At 37.1% G+C, this 20,479-nt stretch overlaps 1 protein-coding gene across 8 annotated transcripts in view; it reads left to right on the top strand.

Moving 5' to 3' along the window:
• The window catches only part of thrb (thyroid hormone receptor beta), a 113,708-nt gene extending 98,590 nt beyond the window's left edge, over window positions 1–15,118 (top strand). For 7 of the 8 annotated variants that reach the window (XM_061966830.2, XM_061966828.2, XM_061966829.2 and 4 more), the window contains 7 exons: window positions 5,614–5,714; window positions 5,794–5,941; window positions 6,042–6,247; window positions 6,712–6,798; window positions 8,488–8,634; window positions 10,879–11,137; window positions 14,778–15,118. In XM_061966830.2, coding sequence (XP_061822814.1) covers window positions 5,614–5,714; window positions 5,794–5,941; window positions 6,042–6,247; window positions 6,712–6,798; window positions 8,488–8,634; window positions 10,879–11,137; window positions 14,778–15,019 — 1,190 coding nt within the window. In that variant the 3' untranslated portion in view covers window positions 15,020–15,118. The remainder of the gene's footprint in view (window positions 1–5,613; window positions 5,715–5,793; window positions 5,942–6,041; window positions 6,248–6,711; window positions 6,799–8,487; window positions 8,635–10,878; window positions 11,138–14,777) is intronic. The other variant, XM_061966826.1, reaches the window with a different exon arrangement.
• Window positions 15,119–20,479: the final 5,361 nt, after the last annotated feature.

Below are 20,479 nucleotides of genomic sequence, written 5' to 3'. Positions count from 1 at the left end.
AAAGTTAAAAGTTGGACATTTGTCACATGCAGCTTTTTAAATGAGGGACTGCTCAATCAATGAATCAATGATGTCTGAGTCTCTGCATAAATCTAACGGTTTGATGCGGCGGGGGTTCCTTATTGATTGGATGACTATTGATTGGATGGAGAGGCGACAGAAGGCTCGCACGAGACAATCGTTATTTCTTCACAAAACAATATTGATCGGCTTCTTAAGCGCTTGTACCAAAGAGTCCAATCATTTATAACATACAACTTGCTAAGCAGTTGATGTTTTCTTGTTGTTCATTACAACTTTTCACTCGCGGGAACTGACTCAGTTAAAGCTGCACGATTGTGTCGCTGTTTCTATGGTAATTACTCAGTATAAATTAACACATGTCCATATGTTGTGTTAAAGAGAACAGTTTTTACAAATTAATGTCTATTTTAGTAGAAGGTCAACTTTAAGAAAGTTGACAGATGTGCTTCATTCACAGGTCAGATCTGGGTTAAAAAACGGATGCTATGTTTGTTGTTGGTACACACTTGGTATCACACTTTTCCAAATCGCTGCTTTTGTAATATTGTCCTTTTGCTCCATGAGGGTGTGCTGTGTATCTTGCATGGTTGGACTAGGAAGAATCGGACTGATGATGATAGTGGCTCATTTGGATGCGAACATGGCCTCAAGGCGGCCACTGATTGATAAGGATCAGTGCTTCTGGGAATTTGTAATCTCGCGATCATGCCAATTCAGCCAATCTTAAGAAATGATGCACAACTTTGCCCAATGATTCCCTGCACATTTTGGCCAATCGGCATTATTTTCACCAATCAAATTTGTCTCTGAGCTCAAACGTACGAAATAGGAACAGCAACATGTAACAATCAACTCATTATTGTTTAAACAGCTATTTCCGGTTCCTGTCTACAGTGCTAAGCCTTCTGAGTAATGTAGTATGTAAACATTTACTTCCTAGTTTACATGTATTTATATACAGTATGTATGTAACTTTTATTTATCCAGTTTAAGGCAATTAAAAACAGATTTTCATGTGCAATGTCGACCTAGCAAAGAGGCAGCATGACAGAGATGTTGAAGTGTGATGAAAATCTTACCAACAACAATTACCGCTATAGATCACTCTCAACAGTTCACAAATGCTCTTATTGTGTGGGGGTAAATGTGTTGAAACATAAATTATTGATTGAGATGGAAAAACACTTTTAAAGCATAAAACATACACGGATAATGTATGCAACTCGTGGACCACAGTTGTTGATGTTTCTTACTGTAATTTTGATTTAATATTAGTTATAGTTAATTAAAACAGTACAGCAATTTAAAAATACAGTCTGAGTATGTGATTTTACTGCCATCTACTTTTAAGGTCTGTGTGGTATAAAACAAGTAAAACATCAATACAGTATTTGTTTTACAATTTTTGCTGAAATCCTTTACTTTTAGACGTTACGATTACAAGGAACCCTTTTAAGACATTGTTTCATAAAATCAAAAGTTGAATCACTGTTATTGGAAAAAAAAAACTCCAAACGTTGCAACTTTTGCCGGAACTTTTTGAATAAGTTGCCGCAAATTCAGGCATTTTGGGCCACGACAATCATGAAAAAAAGACTCGAAATCCTGGTGGGACTGGAATATGTAAAGAAGCAAAAAGTCAGAGAGCGGAAGATGTCATGAATGATTTCATAAAACTAAACACCAATTCCACAGTTGGCTCAGCTTGAAAGTTAACATTTAGCCCGTCCAACTGTAGCAGTATCATTCCTCACTGAACAGGCAGCATTCACTCTTATTCAGTAGCAAAGATATCATAATGTTCATATTTACATTAACCATGGGGACCAAGAATATTAATGTAGATTGTGTACATGCCAAGGATTGTTTGATTTATTTTGAATATGTTTTTTTTCTAGCAAGTTGACCTAAGGTGACAAAGGTATTTGGGGTTCAGGCACTGTCTTGCTGAAACAAAAAACAACCCCTCCCATTTTTTTAAATTTTGGACCTGCTGAACGATTTGAATCCGGACCCCCTGTTAAAGTCCGTAATGATTGAACAACCTCCCTGTTTTATGTGTTCTTTTTTTGCGTTTCTTGCTTCATACGTTTGTCCAACTTCTAAACTTGCCAGTGCCCAGCACTGGTGGTGTTTGGTCAACATCATCAATAACACCACTAGCAGGTTTGCCAGATTATGTGCTTGTCATTGGCTGTGTTTCAATTGACGAACTTGTGGACTTATAGTCTTCAAGCACATAAGTCTGCTGACACTGAGATGTACAGTAAAATGCCGTACACTGTGAGTACCGTAGATGTTACACTCAAAATGGTGACACCTACCACTAGTGAATGGTCAGACGATACTAAAGCGGCGAAGCCTTATGAAACATCATGAGTGACACTGTGTTCCTTGATGCCTCGATGTGTGTATCACCTTAAAAAAAACATGTGAATGATGCAGCTGCTGTGTCATTTGACTGTGAAGCACCAAACTGTGTTTTACCAAGAAGCGCTTCTTTCATCTTACGGGTGACAGCTTTTCCTAAATGAAGTCAGAAGTGTAGCCTGTTGCATTTGACATTGTTTTTTGTCTAAATTTGTCAAAAAAAAGTATTTTTCAGACTATAATGCGACTTAAAATCCTTTAATTTTCTCAAAATCGACAGTGCGCCTTATAACCCGGTACGCCTAATGTACGAAATAATTCTGGTTGTGTTTACCGACCTAGAAGCAATTTTACTTGGTACATGGTGTAATGATAAGTGTGACTAGTAGATGTAGTCACACATAAGAGATACGTGGAGACAGCAATATGACACCAGTGAATAACACTTTAACAACTTTAAATGTTTCATTGAAAATATAGAACATTACACACACGCTTGAAGGATTATAGGCCCATTACAGCTACCCTAGTCAGACATACGAGTATTATTATGGTGCGTGAATAAGGACCGCAAATGGCACTCATTAGCAGACATATTATCTGGTGTTTTGTTTTGCAAAATTATGCAAAACCAACTTTTCTTACCTTCTGGTACCTGTATTTGGGATCTGCATAAGTCCTGAAAATTTGCGCGCGTCCGCCATTGTAGTCGATAAGCTTCTTCTTTTTCTCTATCTTCTTGTCATGGGGCATTCACCCTCTGCTATTGCCATTTCTAACATAAAGTAGCGTAAAGTTGTAACTTATATCTCATTATGGAAGCGCTAAAAACTAACGGTGTAGTGGGTTTACTTAATTCACCCACGGAACTTTAGTTATTAGAGAGTTCCGGTCGGACGGTTTTTCACGGGACACATTTCTGGCGTTGTTGTTGCACTAGTGAGCCACGGATGAGGAGATACTGCTTCGTTGTTGATTTAAGTAAAGTCGGCATGTCATTACAACAGTTAGCTCCATCTTTTGACACTTCTTCGACTCTTGTCCGGGGTACCACAATGAACGTGGGTTGCCCGTTTCGGTACCCCGTCAGACGTATCATCCGACCGGGGCTCCCAGTTCACTTCTGAGCTGTGGGCTGCTGTTGCGGAGAGCTTGGGAGGGGACAAGACGCTTTCAAAGACTGTCACAAAGCGACTTGAAGATGGTCTGTAAAACGTAATCTATGCAACATTTTGACCAAATAACCGCCATTACATGTTATGTACACCACATGGAAGTGTTTTAAATTTAGTAAAAAATCATAATATGACCCTTCTAATGCGCCCTATAGTCCGGTGTCCCTTTTGTATGAAAATAGACCTGAATTGACCCGCTCATTGGCAGTGCACCTTATAATCCGGTGCGCCCTATGTTCCGGAAAATACGGTAAATGTTACTAAGAAAAAGGGAACGTTTGAATGTGGGATCATTTTGATCTTACAGCGCCAAATAAGGTAAATGTTCTTCTTTTGCAGTTTACGGCTTACTTGACCTCTTTCTGGCCACATATTTCGTCCATAATTCCAAATCTGTTTCCTGAAACCACTGGCTTGAACACCATCTGTTGGGAGAAACTAACTCAATGAAAAAGACAAGTTATGACTATTGTTGATTTCTAGCACCTCCAAGCTTTAAAGCTGTCAAACCCTTCTAAGGCTTCTACTGCAACAAATGCAGAGGAGGAGGATGTTAAAGAAAGTCCAGATTCAGGTAGTCTCCAAAAAGTCCTAAGAATGGTAAATAATACGGAAGCCAGGCAGACTGAACAGTTTGCTAGGTGTGATAGACATCATGAGAACATGAAATACTTGTCATAAATTCTTAAAGAAGTGAGGAAGGATACTGCTATACTTTTTTAGGATACTACAACACTTTGTAAACAAATAGATAGACTGGAAAGAAAAGTGATTGGACAAGAGGAAAAGTGAAGGTTTTAAAGAAGCAAAATGATGAGAAGGATTTGCTGAGGCAGTCAAACTGAAGGGAACGAACGTGTACATCAGTGACACTTCTGACTAAACGCAACGCTGACCTCGCCAAGAAGGCACGCAACTTGAGGAAGCTGGGGAAAATATAGGGTACTTGGAGGGCCAACTGTAAAATTTAAAGGGTATGATTATATAAGCTCTGCTTCCTCCTACTCCTTTTCGGACGTGCTGTAATGAGAAACTGGAATTATGTGATGTATCATATCGTAATTGTATGCATGTATGACATAAACTAACACCATAACCAAGTTTAAGGGAGGTAGTACCTCGAGATATGAGTGCCTAATCTTGAGGGGTGTTCAGGATAGATTATGATTTAGGTCACAAGTAAAATGTTTGGGTTACCCTGAACATCCTAAGATCTGACCAAAACCCTAAAAAATAATAGCTAGAGATCGACATAACTTTGTTTTTTTCAACCATGACGAGGAAAAAAGTGAGTGTGAAGGACAGTTTAGAGAAGAAAAAGTTGAAGATAAATTGCGGACATTTATCCATGAAAATATGAAGAATCTGCGAATGGTGTATTTGACAAAGAAGCAGCTCGAAGGAGAAACAGTAGCGGTCTGCTCTCCAAGATAAATGCTGTTCTATACTCATCACTTCATAAAACTACTGCAATTGTTTGTACTACATTCTATTTTTTTGTTTTGTTTGTTTTTCTTTTAAAAGGCGTGTTACATGTTAATTGTTAATTGGGGGGGATGGGGAGCACCGGTGAAATGTATTTCAATTATGCTGTTTTGCAATAGGAGTTTTTGACCACTGTAATTCCAATTACATAATCGATACTGCTTGCTTAGGAAATTGTTTATTGTTGTTATTCCTAATCTTGTCGGTTCTTATCTGTCAAATGAGAGTCGATTACCAAAAAAATAAGAAAATGGCAGGACCAAACTGTTGACGACTGATGATGTCAGTGTTTTTGGACCTCCTGGCGACCACGGGTAGGGAGAGGTGCTGACGTGTAGTTTATCAGATTCTTTCCCTTAGAAATCATCCAAATTATTCATTTCAACAGACCGAGTATTCTATTGTGCTTATACAGTAAATCCTATTGATAATGTTCAATAGTGTGTCCTAGTTGTTATGTTTATATATATATAATTATATTTATGTGCCCTGTTAATGAATTGTTTAAATCAGTCCTAGGAATATCATAAACATAATAACATTTGTTGTTTTTCTTCAGGGTACATACCGAGTTACCTGGACAAAGACGAGCTGTGTGTAGTCTGTGGGGACAAAGCCACAGGCTATCATTATCGCTGTATTACCTGCGAAGGCTGTAAGGTAACAAGCAAGTATCTGGATGAATTATGGGACTTTTTAACATGTATTTTTTAACATGTTGGCTTCTTTTGCTGTCCAGGGATTCTTTAGGCGTACGATACAGAAAAACCTCAACCCAACCTATGCTTGTAAGTACGAGGGAAAATGTGCCATAGACAAAGTGACCAGAAACCAGTGCCAGGAATGTCGCTTCAAGAAGTGCTTATCGGTCGGAATGGCTACGGACTGTAAGTTTGATACTGAAAAATGACTGCGATGCTGGTTTGTTGTGAATGAATGGTTTTCTCCCCTCTATCCTGTCCACTCATTGTTGTCTGAATCCCAAAGTGGTGTTGGATGAGGGCAAGAGGCTTGCCAAGCGCAAGCTGATTGAGGAAAACCGTGAGCGGCGTCGCAAGGAAGAAATGCAGAAAACGGCGTGGGATCGACTGGATCCTACTCAGGAAGAGTGGGACTTGATCCACATGGTTACCGAGGCCCACATGGCCACAAACGCACAAGGAAACCACTGGAAGCAGAAGCGGAAATTCTTGGTGAGATATTGTCCTGCCTGCTCCGCATTAACCGTTCATCACAGTGTGGTTTGCACCGCGTTGTTAGCCAGACACGCCATCACCATGACTGTGTTCATTTTCTCAATATGTTTTTGTTTACCCTTGTAGAGTGCCGACAATTACCTGAATGATGGAAAAAAGGCAGCACCTTTATCATAAAATTTTATTCTTTTGTCTTTCTTGCCGAGCATACGCACTAAAACCACTAACTTTGCCGCTTTTTTCACGCTCATGGTTCCCCCCTTCCGTACTGACCTTTTTGAAATAGCTGTTTCACGCTGTGCCAAATTCTCTGCCTAAAATTGCAATTCTTCTTCTTCTGTACTCTGTTTATCATCTCGCACGACCTTTGACCTGTGTTCCGTTTTAACGTGTATTCTTTTTAGCTAGCCTGCTGCAGGTTCTTCATTGAAACTTCACCATTCCTGTTGATTATCCAACAGGTCGAGGAAACAATGCTTCTTAATGAAATAACATGTAATTTATTCTATACTTCTGACCAGAGTGCAGCAGGGGTGAAGGAAACTAAGGTATGACTTACCATATGCAATCTTTGTATGCACTACGTCTGTTGATAATAATGCATTGATTGGTTAAAAGGGAGCTGCACTTTTTGGGGGGAATTTTGCCTATCGTTCAAAATCCTATCTTGGGAGACAAGAAGACATAAGTTTTAGGGGTTTTTTGCATTCTAATTGGTAAAAATCGGCTAATTCTTGGTGGCTGGCAATGCAGCTAATGGAAGCAATCCTATCCGCCACTAAATCACTTAAAAAACGCATCCAAAAACTGCCAACAATACTTCATTTACGTTCTGTCCCCTGTATAATAACCAAACTGTAGCGACATTTTTATTGTTAGAGCAAACACTGAGGAACTCTTTTTCTAGCGTAGTAAGACATCGTCTTGGGACGCCATACTATAGCATTAGCCGTGAGCTAGCTACGGCAAGAGATAAGCTAGATTTTGCATCAGCAGCTGAATTGCTTTTTGTGTTTGTAATGGGACAACAATATGTACTGACTAAAAACATGAACAATCATATCACAGTATCTGTAAAGTAATAGCCCACATTGTATGTTTTGTTTGTACACAGCTAGCTCGACAGTGTTGTAATGAGTAGTAATAACAGGCATGGTGTGCTGCATGTATTACGTATGTTCAATATTAAAGTGACTCACTCGATGGTCTGTTTGGTCCAGCTGCCCAGGGAAGTTTTTTTTCAAGTTGACTTTGGGTAAGCACACCATACATGTTGGCAAATTTTTTGCTCCAAGATCCACATTTCACGCCGACCTCACTATCTCGGCTTCTGTCTGCGTCAACGTTTCACCCTCTGTTTGTGCTTGCTTCTTTAAGCAGCAGTTCATCCTCCGTATATTCAGCTTCAAAAATATATCAGGTTGTGAATCCTCATTTGTCCAAAAATAGTCATCTTTGTTGTCTTTTACCAAGTCTGCCATGATTAAAACACACAAGCGTTTGTTTCCGGAAGTAGGAAGTGGAAACGAAAATAAATGCACTGAGGAAAGAAGTTCCGGTAATGCATAAAATGACCAAAATACAGTACATGTTGAACATATTCAATATTTTTATCAACATGTCTGTTACTACATCATATTTATACTTGCAGCATCTATATAAAATGTTGATGTTTCCACTTGTTTTAGAGGGCTTTGAAGGCTACAATAGTGACTCCTGTTAGCCACATTTTGCAAGTGTTTTTATCATCTTTAGGATCCTAAAAAAAATACATGTTTGTTCTTGTCTCTCGTTATGATTGTGAAGGATAGGTACAATTCCAAAAAAAGTGCAGTTCCTACTTAATACTCAGACACACACGGATGGATCAATACATATCCTTTTGACAACCAGCGTTCCATGCAGTGTCTTTTTATCAGACTACTGCAGAGAATCCTGGTTTTAGCAAATGCTGCTTTAGTAAAACACATGACAGCAAAATGCAGGTATTTAGACAAATTCAATGAATAACCTTCATGTATGTTTATTTTGTACATTTTATCTCTGTTACAGTAATAATGATACTTTTCTTATATCTTTAAAACTTACCAAAGCCACACAGGATCATTTTCTCATTTCACTCAGATGTAAAATATAAAGTACTTACTGTACTATTAAACAAGTGTAAACTGAAGTTTCCATTTGTGTTGTTTTGATTATATTTGGATTAACATACATTTTTCTTCTTGTCTTTCCAGCCTACCAATATTGGTCATTCATCAACGGTGAATAACTCTGAAGGAAATAAAGTGGACTTAGAGGCTTTCAGCCAGTTTACTAAGATTATCACCCCTGCCATAACCCGAGTGGTGGACTTTGCCAAAAAACTACCCATGTTTTGTGAGGTATGTGCAGCCATTTACCGTTTTGTCAGCGAGAAAGTTATTATTGACATGAGCATAAATAGGAAAAAAAACTATAAGAAAATTAAATGTCGCATTAAACCAGTGCTTCCCAATTATCTGTTACGCCTACGCCTCTTTTGGGAAAAAAAACAATTTGCGCCCCCCAACTTGCCCGTAACTGGAAATAGTATAATTTGTCAAAAAAAATTGTTATAAGTACACCTTTGTCTAACATTGTATCGTTATTAACATTAAAGAACATAAAATAGAGAAAAATTTAAGTAATATAAATCAACTTAAAACAAAGAATAACTTGCTTAAAAAATGTTTTGTCTGTAACAGAAAAGATGTAAAGTGCATCAATTTGCCTGGAATAAGAAAACATTTAATCCTTGTTTAAACTATAAAAAACATTTTTGTGACTTGAACCATTTGATACTGAAAATTAATATTAAATAATTTCAATAAATAATACATTTGTCAGCAAAATTATCTCAGAAGCACAATTAATAAAACACTTTAACCTACAAAACAAAAATTAATATAACAATTTGTGCAGATTTTTTTAATCAAAATGAGGATGGCTACAATGAGCATGTTTTGTAGTGCACAGCTTTTCAAAGCGGGGTTTGAAGCATGACACCGTATGATATGATAAAACATGTTCCCCGTTGTCTTGCGCGCCCCCCTTTGGCATTGCACCGCGCCCCCTAGACTACCCATTTATGTAAAATCGAACAATACCATATTTTGAAACGTTTGTCACACGTGACGTAACATTCGGTTGCTGGCACTGGCTCAAGCACTTGGCGGGCAAACCGGTGTAATTGTAGTGGACTGCTCTACATAATTTTGTAATTTTCCATGCCAACAAAGGAAGCATGCTTGATAAAAAGTGCTCAAGAGTACAGTAAGTAAGGCTTCTCTTTTCAAAAAGCGCTAACATGATGCTGGATATGTTATATATATTGTACCGATTAGCATTTTACATGGCGATCTCCACACCTTCAAATTTGGTAATCAAAACTACAACTAAGATGCATGTTACAATCAAACAGCTGGTGTGTAATATGTACAATACTTACAGTGTAAACACTTTGTAGGACCCAACTAAAGACAAGACTGGCACATTCAACTTTATTGCAAAGACTATTTTACGACTATGGCAACACACTTAGGACAAACTAAATAAATTGATACTTGTAAATGAGACTCATAAGTGTAAGAAAACAAAACATAACACAACTGAACAGCACAGTTATCATTATCAGCTTACTGTTACTGGGGGGGTTTTCAAGCCGTTACTAATACAGATGACTTCCTGCTTCTTAAGACTGATTACTTTGTCTAACTTATTTATATCTATTTTTTACTTTCTTTTTAGATATAAGTAACTGTTTGTACACACTTTTTTTTTGCGGTTGGTTTTGGGGCAGCTTCTTTAGCGGCAATAGTCTTCCTATACTTTCAAAGGGATGCTGGTGTTTCAGGTGGCTAATGAGGTTTGATGTTTGCAGAATATTTTGTGCAAATAGCACACAAAACGTCCCACACAATTGACGCCACGTTTGTTTACAATGATCTTGGGGGAAATGTATGACCTCCTATGAGGTAGGAGCTGTTGATTTGCTCACCTTAACCAATTTACAGCACAGTACCGGTAATCTCGCCTCCTTAGAGCGTTGTTACATTTTACCTGAGCATTGTTTTCATGTTTTCGATCATCATTATTCTTCACATAGGCCCGATAATTATTTGTTCAATATTTATCATGCAGCCATAATAATAATAATAATGTATTATTATTATTATTATTTTTATTATTATTATTACTATTATTATTATATAATTCACATCATCAGCCGATAATAATGATAATAATTATTTATTATTATTATTATTATTAGATGATATTAATAATAATATATTATTATTATTATCATTGTTATCGGCTGATGATGTGAATGATCCATACCATACCTTACTATGTTTCATATTCTGCACCATGTTTTACTTTCTCATACTGCCCTTTATTTCTGTGACAAAATTCCCATCGAAAATTAATGGACAATTTTTATAATCCAGCCGAACATTGTTTTTCACGTAATTCAGTTTTTTTTGTTCAGTATTTCAGTTCAGCTTCCACTCTTCAGTATTTACAAACTATCTCACTACAAGTTGTCTTTCCAGTTGATTTGTGCGGCACATAAACTTAATTGCTGATGTTTTTACTTGTTTGTCCAGCTGCCGTGTGAAGACCAGATCATCCTCCTGAAAGGCTGCTGCATGGAGATCATGTCACTGCGAGCTGCTGTTCGCTACGATCCAGAGAGTGAGACCCTCACGTTGAACGGAGAGATGGCTGTCACGCGAGGTCAGCTTAAGAACGGAGGTCTGGGCGTCGTTTCGGACGCAATCTTCGACCTTGGCGTGTCCCTCTCCTCTTTCGACTTGGATGATTCTGAGGTGGCTCTTCTACAGGCCGTCATTCTGCTTTCGTCTGGTAAGCCTCGTATAGAAAGTTATATCAAGATGATCTGTTTTGGCTAATTCATTATACAACTACATCAAAGTTTCCAGAACCAAGCAGAACAAAATCAAAAACTTAATGCAGTGTGCGCACATGTGAAACTATATTCTCCTCTGTGAGGCGCTACCGTAACATGTCTGCGTCGTTTTAGGAGCGACAATCTGTGGTCAGGAGCTACCACAGGTGTGCAATTTAGAGTGGGGTCAGACTGGTATAGCATTTTGGGTGACTTTTGATGACAATATCATCAAAGACTTTGACATTAATGACTTGAAGCTTGACTCCGACTTTAGTCTGACGACTTGAAAAGACTTTAGAAATTTGATGATGTTTTTAGTAAATGTTTTCACATGTGCAGTAGATTTTTTTTTTTTATTATGAAGAATCAAGTAAGAAAAGCAGATTAACAGGTTAAGATCTGTTGTGTAGGCCTAGATGTTACAATCCCCTAATGCATACTTGAGACACCTATGCGACTTTGTGGGATGGTCAAATGAGTGAAGGCTTAAAGCCTGAACAATGACAATGAGAGTGATTCATAGAAATATTTATTACACTGGTTTATTTGAAAGTAAAGTTTTAATACAATGCATTAGATGTACAATGTAATAAATATAACAGATCTTTGTTAGATGGCATATATTATGAGTGTGAATACATAACTGTGCCCATGACTTGGATGGACTCAAAAATGCCAAGTTGATGACTTGCGACTTGACTTGGAATTGTGTGTCCTTACTTGACTCTTGACTTGCAAAACACGGATTACGCACACAAGTTTGATATTTTCTTGTATTTTAGTCAAGTCATTTACAAAAGCTAAACATGGTAGGCTAGAGGCTACTACTAGGTGATGGCAGCTACACAACAGCTCGGCACATAATAGCACACAAGCGAGACATGCGTAATAAGTGTCCTTAGTTAAACAATACTGCAGTGTAAAACTCCACATTTGTGAATACAAATAATTATACTTGCACATTACTTACAGATGCAAGGTCTCAGTCTCTCGTGTATTAGAAAGTATCCAGTAACAAACATGTCTGTATCATTCAACTTACTGCCCCGTGAGCTTAACTTAATGAATTATTAGATGTCACCAAAAAAAATAAAAATAATTACCGTAAAACCCCACTTCAACTTAAAGACTGCATATGTCCATTCCAGACGGTTAATAATAATAAATAGGTTAGTGTTTTTCATACCTACAATTGTTCTTGTTGTTCTGTGACAAATTTGACACTACAAAATAATAAAAGTATGTATGATTCCTGCTGATATTGTATCGGACCTACAGTACAGGCCAAACGTTTGGACACGCCTTCTCCTTTAATGCGTTTTCTTTATTTTCATGACTATTTACATTGTAGATTGTCACTGAAGGCACCAAAACTATGAATGAACACATGTGGAGTTATGTACTTGACTTATAATAATAATAATGGATTCGATTTTTATAGTGCTTTTCTAGACACTCAAAGCGCTTAACAGAGAAGTGAGAACCCAGCTACTACTTTCATAGCCACAGCTGCCCTAGGGAGACTGACGGAAGCGTGGCTGCCAGTTTGTGCCTACGGCCCCTCCGACCACCACCCATCATTCATCATTCATTCACCATTGTGAGCGGTACTGGGGGCAAGGGTGAAGTGTCCTGCCCAAGGAAACAACGGCAGCGATTTGGATGTCAAGAGGCAGGGAGCAAACCTGCAACCCTCAGGTTTCTGGCGCGGCCGCTCTACCCACTACGCCATGCCGCACTTGTATGATGAGCTTCAAGCACACCTGTGAAGTGAAAACCGTTTCATGTGACTACATCTTGAAGCTCATCGAGAGAATTCCAAGAGTGTGCAAAGCAGTAATCAGAGCAAAGCGTGGCTATTTTGAAGAAACTAGAATATAAAACATGTTTTCAGTTATTTCACCTTTTCATTCATAGTTTTGATGCTTTCAGTGACAATCTACAAGGTAAATAGTCATAAAGAAAACACATTGAATGAGAAAGTTTGTCCAAACTTTTGGCCTGTACTGTATATTGGTACTCTGACTATTTTTGAACTCTGCAAAAACCCAAGACTCCAATATCTGCAGTGAAAATGTTGTACCGGACACTCCTGCAGAAAATCATTATGGACAGAAACATAACAAGAAGCTGCACCTTGCCTGGAATACAGGAGTCCCATCCTGGCTCCCGGTCTCAAAGGCAGATGCCTGAGTAAACTACACAGATCAGGTGTTTGGCCTCCGGCATTCAATCCACAGTTTGGGTTTCTCACACTGGAATTGCTGCTGAGGAAGATTTTGACACTTGGGAGTTTTCTCTGGTGGACAAGGGGTAGTTCAGAGTACCCAGGATTCTTGGGTCCCCTTGAGAGAATCCACACTTAAGATTCCATCATTTCATTGGAAAAATGTGGTCAATGAGTGCACTGCAAAAAGTCAGTGTTCAAAAACAAGAAAAAAAATACAAAAATGATGGGTATTTTATTTGAAGTAAGCAAAATTATCTGCCAATAGAACAAGAAAATTTGGCTTGTCAAGACTTTCCAAAACAAGTAAAATTAGCTGACTTCAATGAACCCAAAAATACCTTAAAATAAGAATATTCTCACTAATAACAAGTGCACTTTTCTTGGTAGAAAAAAAAACCATGAGACCTTTTTGCTAAATATGTAGAAAAATATTCTTAAATTAAGTAAATGCTAGTGCCATTATCTTGACATGATGATATGCGCTCAGCATTACATTTCTTGAAACCAGCAAACGTATACTAAAAACTAATTTATTGTTCTTAATGGAAAGGCAACCGCTTGTTACTCTCGGGGTCTCCTAGTGGCTCAGGCAAATCATATGGTCTAAAAATGCATTTTTCCATCGATAATATGACATCATCGCACCAAGTGCGTGCTCTTTCAGTCAATTAGTGCGCATATATACAGCCTGGCACCCGGCCAAAAAAAATTTAATTGTAATTTTGAAGAATTTATCTGAATGTGCATGAACTATTTCTATTCAAAATTGTTAGAAATGTCACATGTTAAATGTTTTTAAATTAACTCAGTTTACTGTACTGTGCCAACTGTACTACGATATGAGTACGTATTTTCTCTTGTTTCATTGAAAATAAAACAGCAAAGTCCATTTGGCCGTCATCCGTTTTAATTATGAGACACAATTGTGTCAAGTGTGGATTTTTTTTTTTCATGGTTGAAATAAGAAATTATTACTTTAAAAAAGTAGTTTTATACTTGTGAGTGTTGATGACACGGCTTTGCAACAGTTGATATTCTAGTTTCAAGCATGTTTTACTCAATATAGGTCATCAAATCTCAGCAACAAGCTGTAATGTCTTACTGAGATCATATAGGACCAAAACCCTTAAAACAAGTAAAAGACTCTAACATAAAATCTGCTTAGTGAGAAGAAGTCAGACAAAAAATAAGCAAATATCACCCTTATTTCAGGTATTTAATCTTACTTAGATTTCAGTTTTTGCAGTGTGATGTCATTGTGTAACCTGGGTAAGCGTAATTGGGAGAACTGTCCTCCTGGTAATAGATGTCTAAGCCAAGCACAACAAAAACATCTCTCTCTCATGTCTTTGTTGTTTCCTCAGACCGACCGGGCTTGAGTAACGTGCAGCAAATTGAGCGCTGCCAGGAGGAGTTCCTGCTGGCGTTCGAACACTACATCAACCACCGCAAACACAAAGTAGCTTATTTCTGGCCCAAGCTGCTCATGAAGGTGACGGACCTTCGAATGATCGGCGCCTGCCATGCCAGCCGATTCCTTCACATGAAGGTCGAGTGTCCCAATGAGTTGTTCCCGCCTCTCTTCCTGGAGGTTTTTGAGGACTGACCAATCGATTCAATGACATTTGTGTGTGTGTGCGTGTGTCACCACGTGGACACCCTTAGCTCTTTCAAATACAGGTCTATCACCTTTGAATAAGCACAAGTGAATGTCACCTCATTCCATAGCTTTGTCGTTGTCATGTTGTTGTCATGGGGTCTTAACACTGAAATCTTACCAGTTCTTCTGAATGATTTACTATTTGTACATGTGGCAAAAATGCGTAATACTTTTCTTTTTAGTAAGCATTTGGTAAATGCTCGTACGGTAACTGCTTAGTCCAGGGGTCCCCAAACTTTTTGACGCCGGAGACAATTTGGCTGGGGGCCGCGCGCTATATATATATATATATATATATATATATATATATATGTATATACAGGTATACTGTATATATGTGTATATATATATATATATATGTATATACAGGTATACTGTATATATGTATATATATATATATATATACTGTATATATATATGCATGTATATATATGTATATATATATATATATATATATATATGTATATGTATATATATATGTGTATATATATATATATGTATATATATGTATATATATATGTATATATATATGTATATATATGTATGTATATATATATATATACATATATATACATATATACATATATATATATACACATATATATATACATATACATATATATATATATATATATACATATATATACATGAATATATATATACAGTATATGTATATATATATATATATATACATATATACAGTATACCTGTATATACATATATATATATATATATATATATATATATATATATATATATATATATATATATATATATATATATATATATATATATATGTATTCATACATATACTGTATATTCCTCGCGCACTAATTGACTTAAAGAGCGCACTTGCTGCATGTCACGTTATCGATGGTAACATTTTTAGACAATATGATTTGCCTGAGTGGCTAGGAGACGGTAGAAAATAGACAAGTAAGGACAAATAATTTTTTTTTAAAAAGAATACAAAAAAAAAAAGATTATTTTTATTTTATTTTTTTTAACTTGGGACTTCCCGCGGGCCGGATTTTGGACACTGGGGGGCCGTATCCGGCCTGCGGGCCGTAGTTTGGGGACCCCTGGCTTAGTCAATAAAGACACATCCACGTCGTGTCAGCAAAAAGCTAAACGTCACTGATTAGATAAAAACACGATTAAAAGCACAGACAAGAAGTGACGAAAGCCGCATTTCAACAGTTTGCACTCCCAACAGTACAAATATCATCACTCTACCACTAAACACATTTTATCTACTTGTACCCGGTAGTAAATATATTGTTGCATGCACATCAAAGTTTTTACTTCCACACAAGTACACTCAAATATATATATTTTTATAGCAAGCTCAGCGTTTAAATGGTTCAGTCAGTGACAAAACATTGAATAATCAATTAATCAAATCAATACTTTGTCCTCACGTACAATTCATTTGAAAAACTGACTTGTGTACAGCATCGAAATGTATTAGAACTGTACCTCGGTTTTTGTTAGTACCCTCGTCTCTCGTTTGTCACGGTTATTCGGTATGCTACCGCAAATGATCGTGATAAACACATTTTCACGAAGTAAAATCATTATTAATGAACCAATATCAATGGTTGTCTGTCTATCTGTGTTGGCCCTGCGATGATGTGGCAACTTGTCCAGGGTGTACCTCGCCTTTCGCCCGAATGCAACTGATTGATTGTAACTTTTATTAGTAGATTGCACAGTACAGTACATATTCCGTACAATTGACCACTAAATGGTAACACCCGAATAAGTTTTTCAACTTGTTTGAGTCGGGGTCCACGTTAATCAATTCATGATACAAATATATACTATCAGTATAATACAGTCATCACACGAGTTAATCGTCAGAGTATATACATTGAAGTATTTACATTATTTACAATCCGGGGTGTGGGATGTGGAGGGGGTTGGGGCGGGGGGTTAGGTTTGGTTGATATCAGCACTTCAGTCATCAACAATTATATCATCTGAGAAATGGACATTGAAACAGTGTAGGTCTGACTTGGTAGGATATGTACAGCGAGCAGTGAACATAGTGAGCTCAGAAAGCATAAGAACAAGTATATACATTTGATTATTTACATTTGATTAATTACAATCCGGGAAGGTAGGATGTGGTGGGGGGAGGGGCTCCACCCACCCCGGTGACCCCCGAGAAGGACAAGCGGTAGAAAATGGATGGATATTTTCATAGAGCATAAAAAACCTCTTATGACCTTCTAAATATGTTTTTTTTACGATTATTAGAGCCCTCTAAACACTCCTTTCACCCAATACAGTGGCTTTGAGTTCTATGTCCGGGGGATCCTCCAAGCGTCATTGCTATGGCTGTCACCCGGCCACTACAACAGGGCCACGACATAGAAATACTTCATCACATCCTGGGTAATTCCTCAAAGTTGTTACTGGGCTTCCATGTGCATAAATTGTTCCGCAAGATTGGTCAACTTCACACACTCGTAGCTATGATCATTACTGTAGCTGGGATGTCAGCATTTGGTGTTGTTAGCATTCCACATCGCTCACGCCAATGCTGTGTTCTTGATGTGGAAGGTGAAGTGCATCAGAAGAGTTCATCTCCACTTTGGCCAGACAGCTGCTGACAGTTGTTAGTTTATATAGTAGGGCTGGACAATTGATTGAATTTGGATTTTGATTATGGCTTACCACGATCGTAAAATATTATATTCCGGGGAGAAAAAATGTGCATTCAGATTTTTGAGCTTGTGATGATGAAACCAATGAGTAAACGAGTGAAAAAAAGAGCACGTCTACTAGAAGTTTGGGATGTTGCCATGGTTACTACTTTTTGACACAGTGCTAGCATGCCTAATCAATAATCACTAAATTCAACAAAAAAATTAAGGCATATTATTTCCGCGTTCACGTGATCAAAGAATTGGCTAATAAAACGGAATCTGCAGTTAAACACAGAATGTCAAGGAAATGCTGTCATTGTGAGGAGAAGGAAGATTTGTTTTTTAAAAAAAACTGTCCGATACCGCTCGTTCATCCCCAAAAAACTTAACCGCCCCATGCTGAACTTAACAATTTTGATTGATTGATTGATTGAAACGTTTATTAGTAGATTGCACAGTACAGTACATATTCCGTACAATTGACCACTAAATGGTAACACCCGAATAAGTTTTTCAACTTGTTTAAGTCGGGGTCCACGTTAATCAATTCATGTTAATGTAGAGCTGACCAGTGGAAACAGTGACTAAACTAAACTAAACTAAAGCTAGCAAGAAGAATTCATACACCTACAACACATCCCATCTGCTTGTGTTGTTGTTAACGACATCATTTATGTAAGATCAATGCACAAACAGGACAGCTGTCACAACTTGAGAGGCGCTGTTTTTTTTTTCAAACAGCCTCAAGTCGTCTCCAAACTTGTCAAGCTAAGAACAGCAGCACACTTCCCACCTTCACTATAAAGCGCTGAGCTCGACATCCGGTCTGGCGGCGCTAACAAAATAAAAGTTTCAAAAAGTACCTTATGTACTTAAAACACTTATTGATACATTTACACTATTATTATATTTTGACTTAAAATACTGGTCAAAATGTCCAAAGATGTATTGCACCAATAAATGTGAGGATTTTTGCATTTAATTAACCAACATTTATTAAATGTTAGTAATGACAAAAAAAGCACACACATAAAATAAGTCTAAAAAGTACGAAGCATTCCAAAAAAAAATTAATAAAAGGAAAAAAATGCAATTATTTAAATGTATTATTGTTACCATTTTTATATTATAATTATAATTATATATAATATATAATTATAATTGTATTTGTTGTAGTTTATTTGTTACTAATTTATATAATTTCTTCTTTTAAATTAAAGTCTTTGTTTTGTTGGTACAATAAATAGTTTTTTTTTCTTCAAATAAATGAATAATTGTGTTATTAATCGTGATTTCAATATCAATCAAAACTATCTTAATTATCGGTATAATAACCATAATCATGCAGCCCTAGTTGATGGCAGTCTTCTTGTCTTTTGACGTCACTCGTGTCCAAGTCTGGCCAATGTGGAGATGTGTTATGACGAGGTGGGACTTGAAGATCAAGTCTAACCAAAGATGGTCAACTTAATTGCAGCCCCAAGATTTAGCCGCTTGTGTTTACCTGAAAAGGGAGGTCTGCCTGGTGAAAATCTGTATTGATCGCCACAATGTAATGATGGAAAATAAGACAAACACTGTAAAACAAATAAAAATAAATAAGTCTTAAGTTAACACAAAATGTAGGCCTAATACATGTCAATTAGTTGTTTAAAAAAAGTAAAGTCGCAGTATTTGAAGCATGATGGAGTGAGAGACGACTATAATCCAAAAGGTCCTACAAAAACCGAAGCGAAAAATAATGTACACCCATTCAATCTGTTACAAACATCAAAAATATGAACACAAAATAGAATTTATAGAGAATAATTTAGGACTAAGAACTTTCATAGTTCAATCTGATTTATTAGATCAGAACGCTTTTTGTATGCTAGCATGTATCTTACATGTATGTTGTCATTTTTGTTACATGTATGCTAGCAGTTATGTTACATGTATGTTGTCATTTATGTTACACGTATGCTAGCATTTATGTTACATGTATGCTAGCAAGCGCACGTCTCATGGGCGTCAGCACAAATAGACTTCATTTGCGACTTTGTTCACCTCAAAAAGGCGCAGATGAATAAGTCAAGATTTTGGGTTTAGTGATGTCGGCCGAGAAGACGACCAAACTTGAATATGCAGAGAGGGAGTAAATGTAAGAATGTTTTCGTAGGTGAACCAGCGGAAGGTGATTAGCGTTGGATTCTTTGTTTGGACACCTGAATGTGAAACAGTTTAGTTTGTTAGACGCAATGCATGATCGACCGTACAATAAAGGGAACAAACCTGTGTTCCATTAAAATCCTTCGGAAAGCAGGACTTGGGGAAAACCGAGGTACAGAACTCCAGTACTTGTATGTCAAACTAGACAGCATCTCATCTGTAAATGTTTGTTTCAAAGAACTCATTCCAAAATGTTCATCTTGTGCTGTGAAGTCAATATTCCATTATTGTTTTACATTTCAAGCGTTGGACAAATGAAACTATTATTTTCTGCTGAAGGTTTTTTTGTGCCAAAACTAACAAGAGATTTGCAACATTTAATTTTGACTCATGTCCTAGTCGTCAGTCTTCACTGTGACATATTTGTACACCATGGTACACAGTAGCAATTAGGGATGGGTACCTTTAACACTTGTGTCCTTGTGTTAGTAAATATTCATTTGTTTCATAATTAAATATTTTTGTATTTATTCAACAGTGAGCTGATAATGATAACTGTGCTGTCCAATTGTTGCATATCTTGTTTTCTTACATTTCTGAGTCT

The sequence above is a fragment of the Nerophis lumbriciformis genome, linkage group LG11, assembly GCF_033978685.3.
Source record: "Nerophis lumbriciformis linkage group LG11, RoL_Nlum_v2.1, whole genome shotgun sequence".
NCBI classification, from domain to species: domain Eukaryota; kingdom Metazoa; phylum Chordata; class Actinopteri; order Syngnathiformes; family Syngnathidae; genus Nerophis; species Nerophis lumbriciformis.
Note: the sequence above shows the minus strand (reverse complement) of the source record. Positions and strands in the feature narration are given on the sequence as shown.